Source organism: Haliaeetus albicilla, chromosome 1 (genome assembly GCF_947461875.1).
Source record: "Haliaeetus albicilla chromosome 1, bHalAlb1.1, whole genome shotgun sequence".
In the NCBI taxonomy this organism is placed as follows: domain Eukaryota; kingdom Metazoa; phylum Chordata; class Aves; order Accipitriformes; family Accipitridae; genus Haliaeetus; species Haliaeetus albicilla.
In genome coordinates this window covers 64,609,228-64,624,820 of record NC_091483.1, presented here as the reverse complement: position 1 = coordinate 64,624,820, position 15,593 = coordinate 64,609,228, and the positions used below count along the sequence as shown (strand labels likewise).

Below are 15,593 nucleotides of genomic sequence, written 5' to 3'. Positions count from 1 at the left end.
TGCTTTTCTTACCCCTATGTAAATACACATTTCTGTGAACATCTCACTCTACCTTAGCACCCCACCTCTCATACACATATGCCACTATTTTCTGTTAAGCCACCTTCTCTGATATATATATATATATGAAAATGAATTCACACATGCATACACCCATATATATATAAGTATCTATATCTGTGTGCATGTGTATACATATGTATGGAGACAAATGTATCCATATCCCTAGCTTTGTGTAAATAAACCTGGAAGGGAAGGTGAATGTAGATAGAGACTATGAGTGTGTTAAAATCTAAGCTGTCATCCATAATGGATGCACCTGTGAAATGAAGCAGTAGATGTGATGATTGGACAGATGAAAAGGCTGTTTACAGAAATGTATATAGAACAACTGTCTGTGAAACATGCATTGAATGAATGGAGTAGCAATCAGAGGGAACTGATTGTGTTTGTGCAGCATATACCTACAACATATTTATCTATATGTTAGACTTTTACAAAAAGAAAAAAGGGACTGATTGAAAAAAAAAGGTTTGAGAACTGCTGCTTTACAAATGTAGCCAATTCTTATTTTGAACCAGGTATACTAAAAGACTTCTAAACAGTAAACTACGAAATGTCCATGGTTTTCAGATCTTATAAGACATAAACAGGTGACTATCAGTCTGTCATACTTACGTGATGTTATTGTGGCAACCAAAAGCTATTTTTTTTAATATTTTCATTTTCACAACACCCATCTTCAAGCAGCAAACTTATTCCAGTCTTACAAATGGGAAACTAATTCGGAGATGGTCACTAGCCCAAGGGCACATTGGAAGTTATAGACTGTTGAATCAAAAACTTGCACTGTTTAGCATATTGTTTCCCTACACCCAGAGAAGCTATCCTTAAGGTGTATTTCTTATGCTTTGGAAGCCAGCACTGTAGTAAGCAGGTTCTAATTAGTTTAGATTCTTGAAATTTATACAACTCTTACCTATAATGTATTGTATTCCCTTTCTTAACTTTTTACGTCAAATGATAGACTCTATTATAAAATACTTATTTCTAAATAATTGGTTTAGTATTGTTTTTGTAAATTGTACCACTATAAATTACTTGTTTTTTTCCTCTTACTTCATGCATTTAATCATTGAACTCTTTTAGCAGTTTACAGTGTTGAGTCAATTATAATTCTTTTATCCTTTCAGTTGCTCCACTTTGTTTTCTGTACCATGAACCTTCCAAATTGTATCAGATATTCCGTGAGATGTATGTGCGTTTTTTCTTCAGACTCCATTCCATCTCTTCTCATCCCTCTGTAAGTTCATTAGGAATTAAAACCCACTCACTTGATATTCTGTTTGCTATGGAACGATAATATACAGTGGCATGATTTTCTATGCGATTAAAATATAACGTTTTACATATACTAAAATATTTCAGGCAAGCTTGGAAAAATAATTAGGTAACTCCAGTTTGGATATTTTTGTTTTCTACGTCAGTGTTAGTCTTTGCTATAGAGTATCAAGTACTTTAATAAAGTTCTCGTTTTATGAGGGTGCGGGGGTTTTTTTGAGAGTCAAGTCTTTTTTGTAATAGGTTTCTGAGTTCAAGAAGTCACATAAATGCATACTCACTTTCATTTTAATTAATGACATGTAAGTGCACACTTAAATATTTTCTGGGGTAGAGGGACTAAAATATAATCATATATGTACAGATATTGTTTCAGTGATATTAAGTTAATGTCTGTTTCTTTAACTCAAGTATCTTTGTGTGGCAACACATGCTTTTTAACACTAGTAGATGAATTTAAATAATTTGGTTATGTTTATGACCAGGACCAGCGGTCTTGAATGTAAGACAATTATAGAAATTGGCTTTTCTTCTATTTTTAAATAATAAAACATAGTAAATATATTTTTTTTTCTCCTTCACAAAGTGCTGGATAGTTATATTACGTTTTGAAAACATTTCCTGGTTAAAAGAAAATCCTTTCCTTGATATACCATTTCAAGGCTGTGCATTGTGCTTTCAGTCATTAATAGCAGGGAAGCGGATCAGACAGGAATGTATTCATTTTCATGGTAATTTTTGAAAGAAATTTTAAAATGTGTTTACATTTAACTTTTTTTTGTAGTTATCCCCATTGCTGTTTGGTTTTAGTTATCAGAGGGATACTATTTCTCACATCCTCTGGTTTTTTTTGCAACTGAGGTTTATTTCATCCAAGTGGAAATATTTCAAGTAGGTCATTTTATAATAACCCACTTAGGACTTAAACCCTGATGTACAAATACCGTAACTAACTTAGAGCTGAAAGGGACTATCACAACATTATTATGTTGCTAATACATAATGTAGAATTGTAGGAGCAAGGCTTTAGTGACTGAAGGCATTAGAGCTGACTGCACCCTGCTTGCCTGAGCTGTGTGTATTATATCATTGATAGTGTTTTATTGCTTGAATTAAAAATTCATGCATACTTACATGCTGATACTGTTTTCTCAGATTTGACAGGATGAGTGTTAGTATTCAGGGATATGATCTTGTTTCGTTAGGGCATTGTATCATTGTGTTTGCTGTTTGAGACTCTTCTACAAACCCATCTGCCGCAGCTCTTTTATCACCTTCGAGAAATTGGGGCTCAGCCGTAAGTACTTCTTTCTGACTTGCTATAAATGTTACAGATTCATTGCTCTGAAAATGCTGTTCTGTAGTGTTTTAATTTAAAAGATATGGGAAATTATTCAAAAGTGCAAACATCAATGTGCCATTTTTCCTTGAAAGTCAGTTGGAGTCCTTTGTCTAACCTGCATGTATGTGCTTTGTGTGTTTTTTCTGTATGCTCTATGAAAAAGAGGAGAATTGCTCTATGAGAAACGCTGCATTATTCAGCTAAGTTTCCGTTAGTTCCATCAGATCCAACATGAATAAGTGATTTATTTCCTAGGGAACAGAAGACACAGAGATATGTTATTTACAGCAGAAGCTACTGGAAGGGGAGAGAGAGCAAAAGGCTCATGTCATTCTATAGTGTACTCATGGCATGAAGTTCAATAGAACCTGAAAATCTTGCCGTTGTAATTGGTGTCCATCATAATAGCATAATAGGAGAAAGGTTGAAACACTGGGGGTGATAATAGCTGAGGATCCCTCTAATGTGATTGTTTGGCCAGAATATTTTAATGATATTAGTATTTTGTCAAATGAGATGCTAAATAGTTTTCTGATGGCTGTTGCAAAGGAAAATACTGATAATTAATGCAGCAAGAGAAAATGGCCATTCTTCCTGGAAGAGAAATGCAGAAGAATAATGAAATACTTTCAGTTTCTAGAGGATCTGTCTGATCATTATGGGAGACAGAAATATAATAACTGTTGTTTATCACTTGTTTTCAGGCTACGAATCTCATTTAAATGGATGGTACGAGCATTTTCTGGTTATTTAGCTACAGATCAGCTCTTGCTTCTGTGGGACAGAATCCTGGGATACAACTCTCTAGAAATTCTTGCTGGTAATAGAATTATTTTTACAAAACATGTTATATCCAGGTGCATGTAAGGCAAATACATGATAGCTTCAGTGTATTTTGTGACAAGAAGAAAATAGTTGTTCTTTGAATGCTGAAAGCAGATTACATACGTGTCAAAGAGTGTAACTTTTAGAAAACTAGAATTGCGTAAATACTGCATCTCTAACAAAAGTATGCAAGGTAATTTTTTTTATGATAGCACTCCAAAAATGCTAAGCGCTCTCTGAACAGAACATAGGATGTTCTCCCAGTTTCAGTGGTAACAATAAATTAGTTCACCTTTCACGAAATACAAGATTCATGTTAGTCATTTATGGCAAATACTTCTTCAGTACTTCCAGCAACTGAGAGTTACCCTGATTTTGCTGAACTTCTTCTTTCAAAGTCCCATCTTTTAAGAGACTTCGAAAGTTTTGTACTTACTTTTTATAAAGGAAATAGTGTCCTAAGATTTATGCAAGGTTTAAGATGGGAGTTCTAAAGAAGACATGTATCTTCAGTTGGGTCAGTTTTTAAATACGAAGTAGGTGAGTAGAAGAGAAAAGGTTTTGGGTCCATTTGTATGTATAAGACAGCTATGTAGAGAGATATAATTATATAAGATAGTACAAAATAAATGAACTTTTTTTAACGTTATATAATACTCACAACTGAAATATTGCTGTTTAAATAAATTAGAATTATTGGCTTAGAAACTAACTAATTGTAAATCACCTTGTCCCTTTTAATTCAAAGCTAGTCATCTTAAACTCAAGCGTTTTCACCCAGACTTGTCTGAAAGAATGTTGTGGTTTTCTTGTCTGTTTTAAAGAGTGGCCAGAGAAACTCAAACACAGCCATCCATTGTATATTATTCTTCAGAATCAAAATAGTTACTCTAGGGGGGTGAAAATTGGTATTTTACATCAAGATTAATTCTAACCACTAATTAACAGGTCAGCAACTTAAATATTTGGGCATTTTCTTTCAGTCCTGGCAGCTGCTGTATTTGCTTTCCGAGCAGTCAACCTGATGGAGGTGACATCACTGGCTGCAGCTGAAGTAAGGATAAGTTTCAGTTAGAGGAGATTGAAATAGTTTCTGATGCTTTGCCAATGAGAGTAACTTAAGCTTCACATGGCACGTGGTACATAGTGCAAATCTTTCTGCCTAAATTCTTACCTTAGATAAAAAAACTAAGGAAATTGTGAACATGCAGTACATAATACTGCTTTTCCGGAGTAAAAGGAAATAAAAGAGTACATTTGCGACAAAAATGAAGTGTTATCAAATTATTTTGTACAATTAGATTTTTTTTCTATTTTAGTATATAATGTGTGTTTGTGGGATATACTGTTTTTAAAATATTGTAGAGGTTTATACCTTTTTTCTCACTACGTTTTAATGTAGTTGATTCTGTGCTTTTTGATATTACAGAGATTTTACAAGATTACTTTTGTCAGTATTGAATCTGAAATTTCCGTATGAGTACTGCCATGGGAAATGAAGAAAATTAAGTCATTAAGAAGAAGATTATTGTTGTTTATCTCTAGTCATTTGTTAAAATATATTTTTTCCCCGAAATCCGGTGATGTATTTTTTTTAACTTTGAGAACTTGTGATTACTCTTTTTTTTTAAACCTACTTTCATGAGAAGACATTGACTATTTGAGTCATTACATTGGACTTACTTCACAAGTACTAGCCAAGCCACAGGATAAGGATTCTTAATTCCCAATTATTTTTAGAAGCAAGTTGAAATGTTAGACCCCTTATTCACCCATGATGCCATGTATATTTGAAGTAAGGCTAAAGGCTAAAATAAAGTTACTCAGTTTATATACATAAACATATGCTTTTTCTTTGAAATGTTAGAATGAAAAAATAATACAATAAGGCACTAACATAAAACAGCATAATTTGTTTCTAGCCAGGTCTGAATCTAATTACTGTTAGTATTGTAGTCAGTATTTTAATCTTTTTCTGACTTCTTGACTTGCTTTAAAGAAATTTGATTCAAATGTCAGGTTTAACAAGCCTTTTTGGTTTTTATCCTAGGCTGTACTTGCTGACCTTTCAACCCTGAAAGTTATGCCTCTTCTTCAAATCTTCTTGTTTGCTACTGTCACTTGATCTGCTTCAACAATACTGGTACCACAATTCCAGTCTTTCTTGAGAAGCCGATCATCAACTATGCAATGTCTGCATAAAACCAAAATTAAACTGTATGTATAATATTCATTTAGCAATCATGATCTTAAAATTTTCTAACTAAAACCAGTAACTTTGCATGAGTGTGTGCAGTGCATGCTACTGAATTTCACTGTAACAGCAATGGTTATTACTTGTACATTGAGAATGGCTAGTTGTGCAAACAACAATATGAGTAAGTGTCTGAAATGCATGTAATATTAAATTAAATAAAGTAAATGTAATGTGTGATCTGAGTTTTGTGATGTTAATGTCAGAGTTGTAAAAGCTCTCCTTTAATATGAAATTACTTTTTCAAGCTCACAGCTTAGAGGATATCAGTTCAAATACTGTCGACTGAGAAAATAAAGGACTTAAATTTGCTAGAATTTTTTCTCATTTTCTAAGAAAAAGATAGGATCATACACCAGTTCTGCTATCTCTATCTTATTTATTCTCTTCACAGAAATTTTCTCCATCTTCTTTCTCATGTTAGCTACTTCCCTTTATTCTTTTCATACACAGAGATGTAGTCACGCATTCCCCAGTCATCTCTGGTTAGGTATACAGCTATCTCAGGTGTCTTCTAAACTCCTACCCAGAGTCCCATCAAAGGCCCCGTGTCATAAAATATGTTCCCCTGCAGAGAAGGCCTGAGCATAGCTTCCTTCAGAACTTGTTGGAGCCAGTCCTTGCATGAGCCAAAATATTCCCCTGAGAACGATGCCAAGAGGCCTTTTGCCGTGCCCCACACCCTCTTTGGGAGAGCAGTGCTATGCCTTTGCCAGTTTTCCAGCCTCTCTGATTCAACAGCTCGGGCTTCAGTTCAGAATCCAAACTCATATCAATGTGTGACGGATTGTCACTACACTGTCAGGCTGGCTCATCGTCTGTTAACGATCATACCTTTTTGTGAGGTCTTCCAGCTTTTTCTGCTGATTTGTTTAATACCAAAGTTGGAATCAATAATCTGATTTGGTTAAGCATATCATTACCTGAAAAAAGATCAAAGTCAAAAGAACATAATGGGTAATACAGCCACTGTGTTTGCCGTAGGACTACTATCTTTGCCTAATTTACATACATGTAGTTGTTATCATCTGTCATACATGCTGAATATATGACAGTAAAACCATGATTCCTTCATAGTTCGCTCAAAGTTTTCTGAAAAGTGATCTAAGCTGTAGTCTCAGGTAGGTTTATGAGCTTTATGTCTGTGATTCTTGTCTCTGTCAGGATAATGAACTAAAAGAAACCTACTGAACTTTTATAGACTGCTAGTAAATTTGTAAGGCTAATTTTAAAAAAGGTAAAGTTGTGGACTCGGTATGATCACTTCTTATGTAACTAACCAAACTGCTTAACAGATATGATGTACTGAATGAGACTATTTGGGGAAATTTTGTTCTGGATAACAAAGAAAATCAATCTTTTCCTTAATATTTGCAAGAAATTGTTTCAACTGTTTAACTAGAAGCTTTTCTATGACATTTAGTTTTTAGAAAGAGGACATGTGACAGCTTTCCTCTTTACAGCAAGTATTACCCTGTTTTATATATGGGGAATGGAGGCATGGAAAGATTAAGTGATTTGCTAAAGATTACAGAGTAAATTCCTAAAAGAGGTTGAGCAGTCTCTTCTCTCCTGAATTCCTGTTTATGCTTCAGGATGCTCAGTTTGTGCATTAACCGCAAGACCTTATTTCATCTTCAGAACAACACATAATGCACCTTAAAAATGCATCTCTAAAAATGCAGCATTCTGCAGTTTTTAAAATCCATAAGATTGGGTAGCAATTTAGAAATCATAATGTTACAAAGCAGTCACAAGGATTGTGGCTCAGTAAGGTCATTACAAGGTTACCATGGCTTTTTAGGGAATTAAAAGTATTTACTAAATAGCAAGGGAGATTCCCTAGAGGCCTGCTGACCCTCTAATTCCCGTCACTCTGTGCAAGTAAGTACATGGGCGCAGAATCTGAACATTACCCTAACCCATTCCATATTGGGATTTTTGAGCAGTATTTTTTCTTTTTTTTTTTTTCATTTTCAATAGTTTTGAAAATGTTGTAAGTAGGCAGAGATGGAGACTGTTGGGTTCTTGTTTGAACAAGCAGTTCTATAACTAAGAGAATGTGGTCCATTTTCCACTGACTTGGCATCTTGTTATTCATCCTAACAATCTTGCGTCTCCTTTGTGTCCCCTCTGCCTTCCCTACTGGAGTACTTCAACTCCTCTTCCTGACCTCCGCCCTCGTTTCTCCTGAAGGCTGGAGAGGGGACCTCATGCTCTGCAGCTGGTGTGGGTCAACACATGTCTTCGGCTAGATGGCTCGTGCTGACTGCCCAGGCTGGCTGCTCCATCAGCCTGGCTGGGGTGATGCTGTGCCTCTTGCTTCAGGGCTGGCCAAAGGCCTCACAGACTGCATGCAGCTCTTGAGCCAGGTATCGTACGGACCAGCTGTAGCAGCAAATCTCTTGAAGACCTCTGCTGCCTTTTGTCAGATGTTTAAGTAAGTTGACCATTTTGAGACATGTAAAGATGCATATACACATGGAGAGACAAGTATACAGGAATAATGAGTATAATTTCTTTAAAATTTTCTTTCTTTAAAAATGAGATTAACATGAGATTAACAATGAACCAGATCCTCTCCTTAGACTTCAAGTATACTGTTAGATCTTTATATCTTTTTCTAAAGTCTATTTTTAAAAAATTGCTTTTACTGAAGAGGTATTGTTTTCATGTTCCCCTCAGTTTCTCAGTTTAGTTCCAATAAAATATTGTGTTTCAGATTCTGGCTGGTATTTGTATTTTTAATCTCCCTTGCTTAAATAACACTCTTTCATTTCAAGTATTTTTTAAAAATATAAAAATAACTGGTTTCTTTCGTACAGCTAGATACTTCTCTTGTATACATAGGTAGTATCAATTACTTAAATTTTAATTCTTTACTTTTAGAGACCAGTTAAAACCTGCTGTTATCTGTAGTCTTATCATTTGACTTCCAAATTTCTAAAACTCCTTTTTCATTTTTGCTGTTTTAAGTAATGGCCAGATTTTGACAGTAGAATCATATCTAAGTTGATAATTATATTGATTTAAACAGGCTCGGCTGAACCTTCAGTGGCTCAATTTAGCCAAATTGTTTTTCTTGCTCTGTTCTTCCCAATCTGAAATCAATATAAACAAGACATTTTAGTACAAGAACCAACTGTCTCCATATTTATAGATAAAGAACAATTTTTTGCTGCTTACCTTAGGATTCTGGCTATGGTCTCTCAAAGGTTTCTTGTAATGTCAAATAGACTTTAAAAAATGCAAAAGTAAATAGGCTTGTCTAAAAATGTACCCAAGTGATCTTCATTCAGTACTTGCAAAAATATATTGAAACTTAAATCTTGATGGGTGAGTAACAGAACAATTGAATAACTAGAACAGTTTCTACTTCTTAGTGGAAATTTTTTGTCATAGCAACAAATTTTATTATGAGAAATGGAGAGAGTATGGAGACTGTAAAACAGTTAGATATCCCAGTAAAGGGAAAGGGCTGGAGAGAGACACCAGTTTAAGACGCATTTCTACTTGTTAGCGGAAACCAACGAAAAAAATATGCCCAAGCATATGCCTCGTTTACTGTCTTCTAACGAATTTTATAGAACTCTTCCAACAAGACTGACGGGATTTCATTGAACAGAATTGCCGTATAAAGATCAGTTAGGGGAAAGCAATATCGTGAGCCGCTTATTAAGACTAAATAAGCGTTTATTTAAAAGACACTGAAATACATGTCAAAACCGTGGGGCCGTATCTTCAGCGAGGAAGGGGAAGAGCCTTTCCACGTGTTTTAACAAATTGATAAAATATTCTGTCCGGTGTTCTGCGTGAGGAAACGGGGCAGGGAGGGAGGGGAAGGATGCAGCAGGGGTGGCGGGAGCTGCTGGGCTCTTCCTTTTCCCTCCTTTCCTAAGGGCTGTTCCTGCCCATGCCTGGCTGCTGGCAGATGCTGCGGCTCCGGCCGCTTTCATCCCCAGAGCCCACACAGGAAAGGCAATTAGCTGAGGCGAATATTCGAGATCAACAGAGCTCTGTGTTTTGTACAGCCAGCTGCAGCTGGCTTCCTCCGGCCCGAAGGGCTTGCTTGGTGTGCAGTTACTGGGCAGGGGAATGCAGCAGGACACGGGCCAGGGCCTGGGCCTGGGCCAGGGCCGGGGCCGGGGCCAGGGCCTGGGCCGAGGCGAGGCCCCCCGGGAATGGCCGGCAGAGGGGGGTTAGCCAGCCTTCCTGTCCTCCTGGGCAGCACCGGCTGGAGACCTGGGAGTAATGAAAAGTAAACCACCCCGGGAGTAGTTCCCCCTCCAGGTCGCCGTATTAACGATACCGGGTTTCAGAAGTACTGAAGGACAATTGTGGCGGGGTTGGGTTTTGTTGTTGGTTTGGTGTTTCGGTTGGGTTTTTTGCAGCTTAGGACCCGGTACAGGAGGGAAAAAATGCCCCTTCTGGAGGCGGCAGGCTTTTAGCACAAGGCCACGCTTGTTGTGAGGGACTGCATGTCTGTGAGCAGTTCTGCAAGAGCCATTTATTGTAGTAAATAACCACAGAATAATCCAAACCCTCTAGAATCCAGAATAAGCTGTGCTGCTGATTGAAATCACTGAAAGAATGGTTTTTTCCTCCATACTTCATGCTCAGCTTTTTCAACACCTTAACAAAACTGTTAATGCAGGGAAGATCGTGTTGATCCAGCAGTGTAACAGTTGTGCTCTGCTTTAAAACAGTGTTAAAATGTCTCATCTTGGTGTTTTTTGAATTAGGCAATTAATAGTATACCCACCAAATGATGGCCATACAGACCAATTATGCTTTTGAGAAGCACCTGGGGATACTTGTGTCTTCTGAGGATGACATACAGCACAACAGAAGTCAGCAGATGTTAATGGGGATAGAATAAATATATGGTTAGAATAGGATGTTCGTCTTGGGCTCACCATGTTTTGTAAGACTGCAGCACATACACAGTTGTAACACAGTCTAACTGTGCTAAATACTGATTGGGGATCAGCCTTAAAATAAATATGGGGGGGCGAAATACTGCTTTTCGGCAAACCTTTTTTTTTTTTTTTGAGTCTTTATTTAAGCCCAGGGACGTTCGCCTGATTCTGTGTCTTGTCAGACATCACTGGTTACAGAAGGTGAACTTCAGGGTCTCTGAAGGAGGATGTAGTGAGGCCTCTATTTGCCCATATTTCAAAATCAGTGTATTGTTCTAGATGTTGGACTACTGATATGTGCAAACAGCTATCTCTAGAGAATTGGCTTTATGAAGGACCATGGTGCTTTGCCAGATGACATTGTATTTGGCTGAACAGTTTGAACAAATTGTTTCTTTTGGGATTATGACCAAAATAAATGGAATATTTAACAAAGGAGTTAAAGCTCACAATTTGCGCAAGACAAAGCATGCAACCAATTTCTGTGCTTTGTTTTAAACAAAAAAAGTCTGTATCACGTTGCTAAGAGACAAATTGGAATTTGATAGTAAAAGACAAAATACTATGTTATCGCCACATAATACGTTTTAGTCAGTATCTGATAGTTCATTTTTTTCAACAGTTATGTGTTCCATGAATGGTACATTCTATGATTTTTTTTTTTTCTGAAAAGCTCTATTTAGGATAGTTATGCTTTTAATAAGTCCAGTTATAAGTAGTAAATCAGCACAAATATATGTTGTAAAAAGCAATAATGTTTAATTTTCTATCTGTTCAGAATTATTTATTATCTAAATTTGTTTGATAATATGTCTAGTGTCACAACATTTTCCCTTTTTCCCCCCCTTTTTTTAAGTGCATCTGGGTTACAAAAACATAAGCATTGCTTTGAAGTCCAGTCCTGGTTCATTAATGTTAACATCAAGATGTAACGGTGGAAAACTGGCATAGTTACAGCTTGTGAAGGAAGTTCCAGTTGCTTTCAGCCCTCACGCTAGTAGTGAAGAAGATCTCTCTATCCATAGTTTCTGACAAAAAGACGTATTTAGAGATTTAATTTTAGTTTGTGATACATTTGAGATATTCTAACCATAACCAGTTTCTGAAGGCATTACAGTTAATTGATAGACATGGGAAAGTAGTGTTGATACCCCTCACCATTAAAGTACAGGCAGGAGAGCCTGCCTCCCACCTCTGCCTCATGCTCACAAAATGTACTTCCACTATGAGCAAAGTGATTCTGGAAAGAAAGGGCTTGTGGAAAAAGGTGCTCAAACTCTGTAGGCTATGATCTCTGCAACACAGAAAGCCATCATTTGCTACTTGTATATTTAACAAACTACACTTTCTTCTACTGACTTTAGATCGTATCTTTATTCAGCAATTAAAACATGTATGCCAATTAAAAGGTATAAAGGTGTTTCTGAATTCCTCATTATTTTTTATTTTAAAAGTTTGAGTAAGTTTTGTTAATCACATGAAAAAGAAAATGTCTTTTGGATATGTCTGTATAAATTTTGAAATTCAAACTTTTACCACTAGATGTTTATGTTCCAGAGCCTTATCTTCTCCTCTTCTATTTTTGCAATACTCAACATCCTTACATAGTTTTGTCTAATCTGTTTTTCCTGTCTTTGTGAATTATAGTTTACAGCTTACAGAAAATATAAGCCTTTCTGATTAGGACTCTTATCTTTCCCTGAGAAAGATAATGTTTCTAATTTGTTATGATGAAATCCTGGAAAAACTTTAAAGATTTGGTATCAGTCTATTCCTTCATTAGGTGGTGATATGGATAAAGGGTAAGCATTATAGTGGAGAGTCGGTTTATAGCAGGTAGTATTTATTTTGGCAGAGCAGCAGTGAAGTGACAGACACCATAATGAGTGCAAATTTTCTCAGGCTGGACGTTAGCCTATGTGTTCACTCAAAGTTGGAAAAAACCTGTCTAGGACCTTATTGAGCGCCTTGGCTTTGAAAGAAGTCACACACAGCGGTGTATATACTGTCAAACAGGTAAGGGAATCTATTCCCATTATTCTATGCTACTCAGAAAACTCATCCCCGCTACTAGACTTTGGTTGAGAGAAGGGTGAAGATGGTAGTTTGTACAAATAAGCTTCTTTTTGTTTTGCATACACTAGATCTTTACACAGTATTCTAGAACATGAGGGTAGGACAAAATAAAAGTATCATTTCCAGAGAACAAATGGAGAATGGTGAAATCTGGGCAAAGAAAAAAACAAATATCATCTTATGAGGTATGTACAGTAGTATTTTGTGATGTTAGAGGCTTTACACTTTCTTTCTAGTTCGTCAGATCTTTCCTGGTCTCTGCAAAATGGTGAAAATCTCCCCCAGAGGTTGATCAAAATCTTCATTATTTTAAGTAAACTGTGGGATTTTTTTAATATAAAGAGTAAGGATCTCTCTGACATGTAAGGTCCTTCTTTGCCTATTCAGATGTGATTTTTTTTTTCATTGAATAAATGAATTTATATAAATATGTATTTGTATTTTCCTAGTTTAAAAGCATGAACTATAATTCTTAGTTATTTTAGCTGTGTTTTCAACTCAAGGCCAGTATTCTTATAGCTAAGCAATTACGAACATTTTTATAAAATCTCAGTTCAGTCTGTTGTACTTTTATAAAGGAAAATATCACCTTTTCTTCAGCAGAACAAAGGCATATGCAATGTAAATTGCTATAGAAGAAATAGCCCTTCATAGATACAGATGTTTTGTTCACAAGTTCCAAACAGTTTAATGAAGAATATTCTCAGTTAAACTGGCCTTTTGTGTTCTGTTTTTGTAGAATTTACTGTAGACCTCTCAGAAAACTGGGCACAACACAACTGAAATGAGTATGTTGTCCAGGCAAATGTAAGCCATCATTTCAATTTTCTCTAGACTGAAATTTTGTCCCTTTTCAGAAAATACCATGGTGAGATTATTAAATGGCAAGTGCAGGATAAATTTCTCTGTTCTGACTTCAGTCCAGACATTTAAACAGAGAGATGGTTGCTGATACTGCTCAGGAAATTGTTCCAATGCGAACAGGTCAACGCTGTGCACTCTGCTTTTGGTGGGACTGGGCCATTCGGAGGCAGAGTTATTACAGGACAGAAACAGTCTTTCAAGACTCAGTGCTGTATTAAGATTTTAGTGAGGATTAATGCTAGGCATCTTAGCTTTTTATTTCCTTCGTAATATTTATTTTAAATTTTCACTAGCCCCCTTATTTCAGTGTGAGTTTTCAGGCCATCTGTTAGATCTGAAAGGGGGAGTTGTTAGAATTTAAGAAGTACACCACGCATTGTGCTCATCTTTCCAGCTTAAAACTCCCAAAACAAGGCAACCGCCCTGCTTCAAGGAACAACACCGACTGCCGTAGTTCATGGTTTGCTGCAATCTCTCTTCAGCAACTCTGGATAGGTGTCACATCTACCTCAAGCCTTTATAATTCGGGAGGCATTAGCAACCTAATTTTTTGGTCTTATAGTTAACTGTTTCTTGAGCTTGTCTTTCTTTTTCAGATTACAAAAGTATCAAGATTGTGTAGAAGGTACCAGTCCTGGAGTGATACTGAAACTGTCAGTATTGAATGATCACAAACACTGGTTCCAGGTGAAGGGGAACACTGCTGGTGTTAGCACAGGTAATCCCACTGGTAGTACATTTTTGGAGCCAAATACTTCTCTGAGTCTCTCTTTAGTCCTTCAAGAGTTGTTCTGAAGATATTCTCTGAATTAACTGCAGCGTAAATATGATGGCAGATAGCAAACCATTAGGAAACGTTTACCCATTGCTACTGGATGTGCCTTCCAACTCTCTCATGCTGTAAGTCTTTACCTTTATGGTTGTTTTCTAGGTATATCACTCCCATAAGGCTTAAAAGTTATTCGGATTCCTGTGTCCCAAGGATGTGAAATAAGGCATATGGAAAAGCATCAGGACTCTTTCCGTGGATCCTCTCCCTCTCGCCTGCTCTCCTTTCCCTCCCTTCTCAACTCTTATTTTTTAATGGCAAGATGTGTAGAGCAGGATCTAGTTCAACTTATGTTAGAAATCTAGCAGTTAAATGGCTAAAATAGTTTTATAAGGCTCCCTTTATTGTCAGTGAAGAGAAACAAGTGGTTAAAAAGAGAAGTTGTCTGATCTTAGATGCTTATTTTAGTAGGAAATGGCCAATCTTCTGGAAGTTCCCATTACTCTCTATTGATTCTAAAGGGATTAGGAGTTGCCCGTCTCTGATTTAGATATCTAACTTTTAGTTGAGTCCTTTCCTGTGTTTCCTGTTAACTACCAGGAACAGTTTAAAAAGAGTGGCTAAAACTCATTAAATAGTACATAAATAATAAATAATATGAGCTATCCTATACAGGTCCTATCAGAGAAAGCTGACAAAACTTCACTGAATGCAGAACCTTTTTGTCCCACCCCTAACCAAAACTCTCCCAATTTCATCATGAAGGCAGATAAAGGAATAAAAAAGTCCAGATCCAAGGAAGATCATGAAAGCTTGTTCAACCCCAGTGCTCAGGGAAGCTTAGCACATTGCACACAACCTTCCAAGTACCACAACTCATGAAGCAAGCAGGAACAAAAATGATCTGTACGTACTGTTACTGAAGATGTAAGCAATGGATGAAATTTCACTCTCACTTTTTTTTTTCCTGAGAAATACAGCTGTTTGTAGTAAGTCGTAATGCCAAATGCCCAAGGTTGTGTTTGAAAGTAGGAAGACGGTCTGTTTCCAATGACGTTGTAACTGAGGATAGGGTCTCTGATGCTATTTTCCCTATTACACAAACCAAGACATAAAAAATATCGAGACAAAACAAAATACCTGTTATCTGATTTTCTCAGCAGTAGTTTCCATGTCTCCTTCAACTTTCTGGGTAATCTGAGA

General features: G+C 36.6%; 1 protein-coding gene across 1 annotated transcript in view; it reads left to right on the top strand.

Annotated features, from left to right (window-relative positions):
- The window catches only part of TBC1D19 (TBC1 domain family member 19), a 53,168-nt gene extending 47,226 nt beyond the window's left edge, over positions 1 to 5,942 (top strand). The window contains exons 17-21 of the mRNA XM_069792269.1: positions 1,194 to 1,303; positions 2,547 to 2,638; positions 3,388 to 3,503; positions 4,492 to 4,562; positions 5,559 to 5,942. Of these exons, the coding sequence (XP_069648370.1) occupies positions 1,194 to 1,303; positions 2,547 to 2,638; positions 3,388 to 3,503; positions 4,492 to 4,562; positions 5,559 to 5,633 (464 nt within the window). The 3' untranslated portion in view covers positions 5,634 to 5,942. The remainder of the gene's footprint in view (positions 1 to 1,193; positions 1,304 to 2,546; positions 2,639 to 3,387; positions 3,504 to 4,491; positions 4,563 to 5,558) is intronic.
- The last annotated feature ends 9,651 nt before the right edge of the window (positions 5,943 to 15,593 follow it).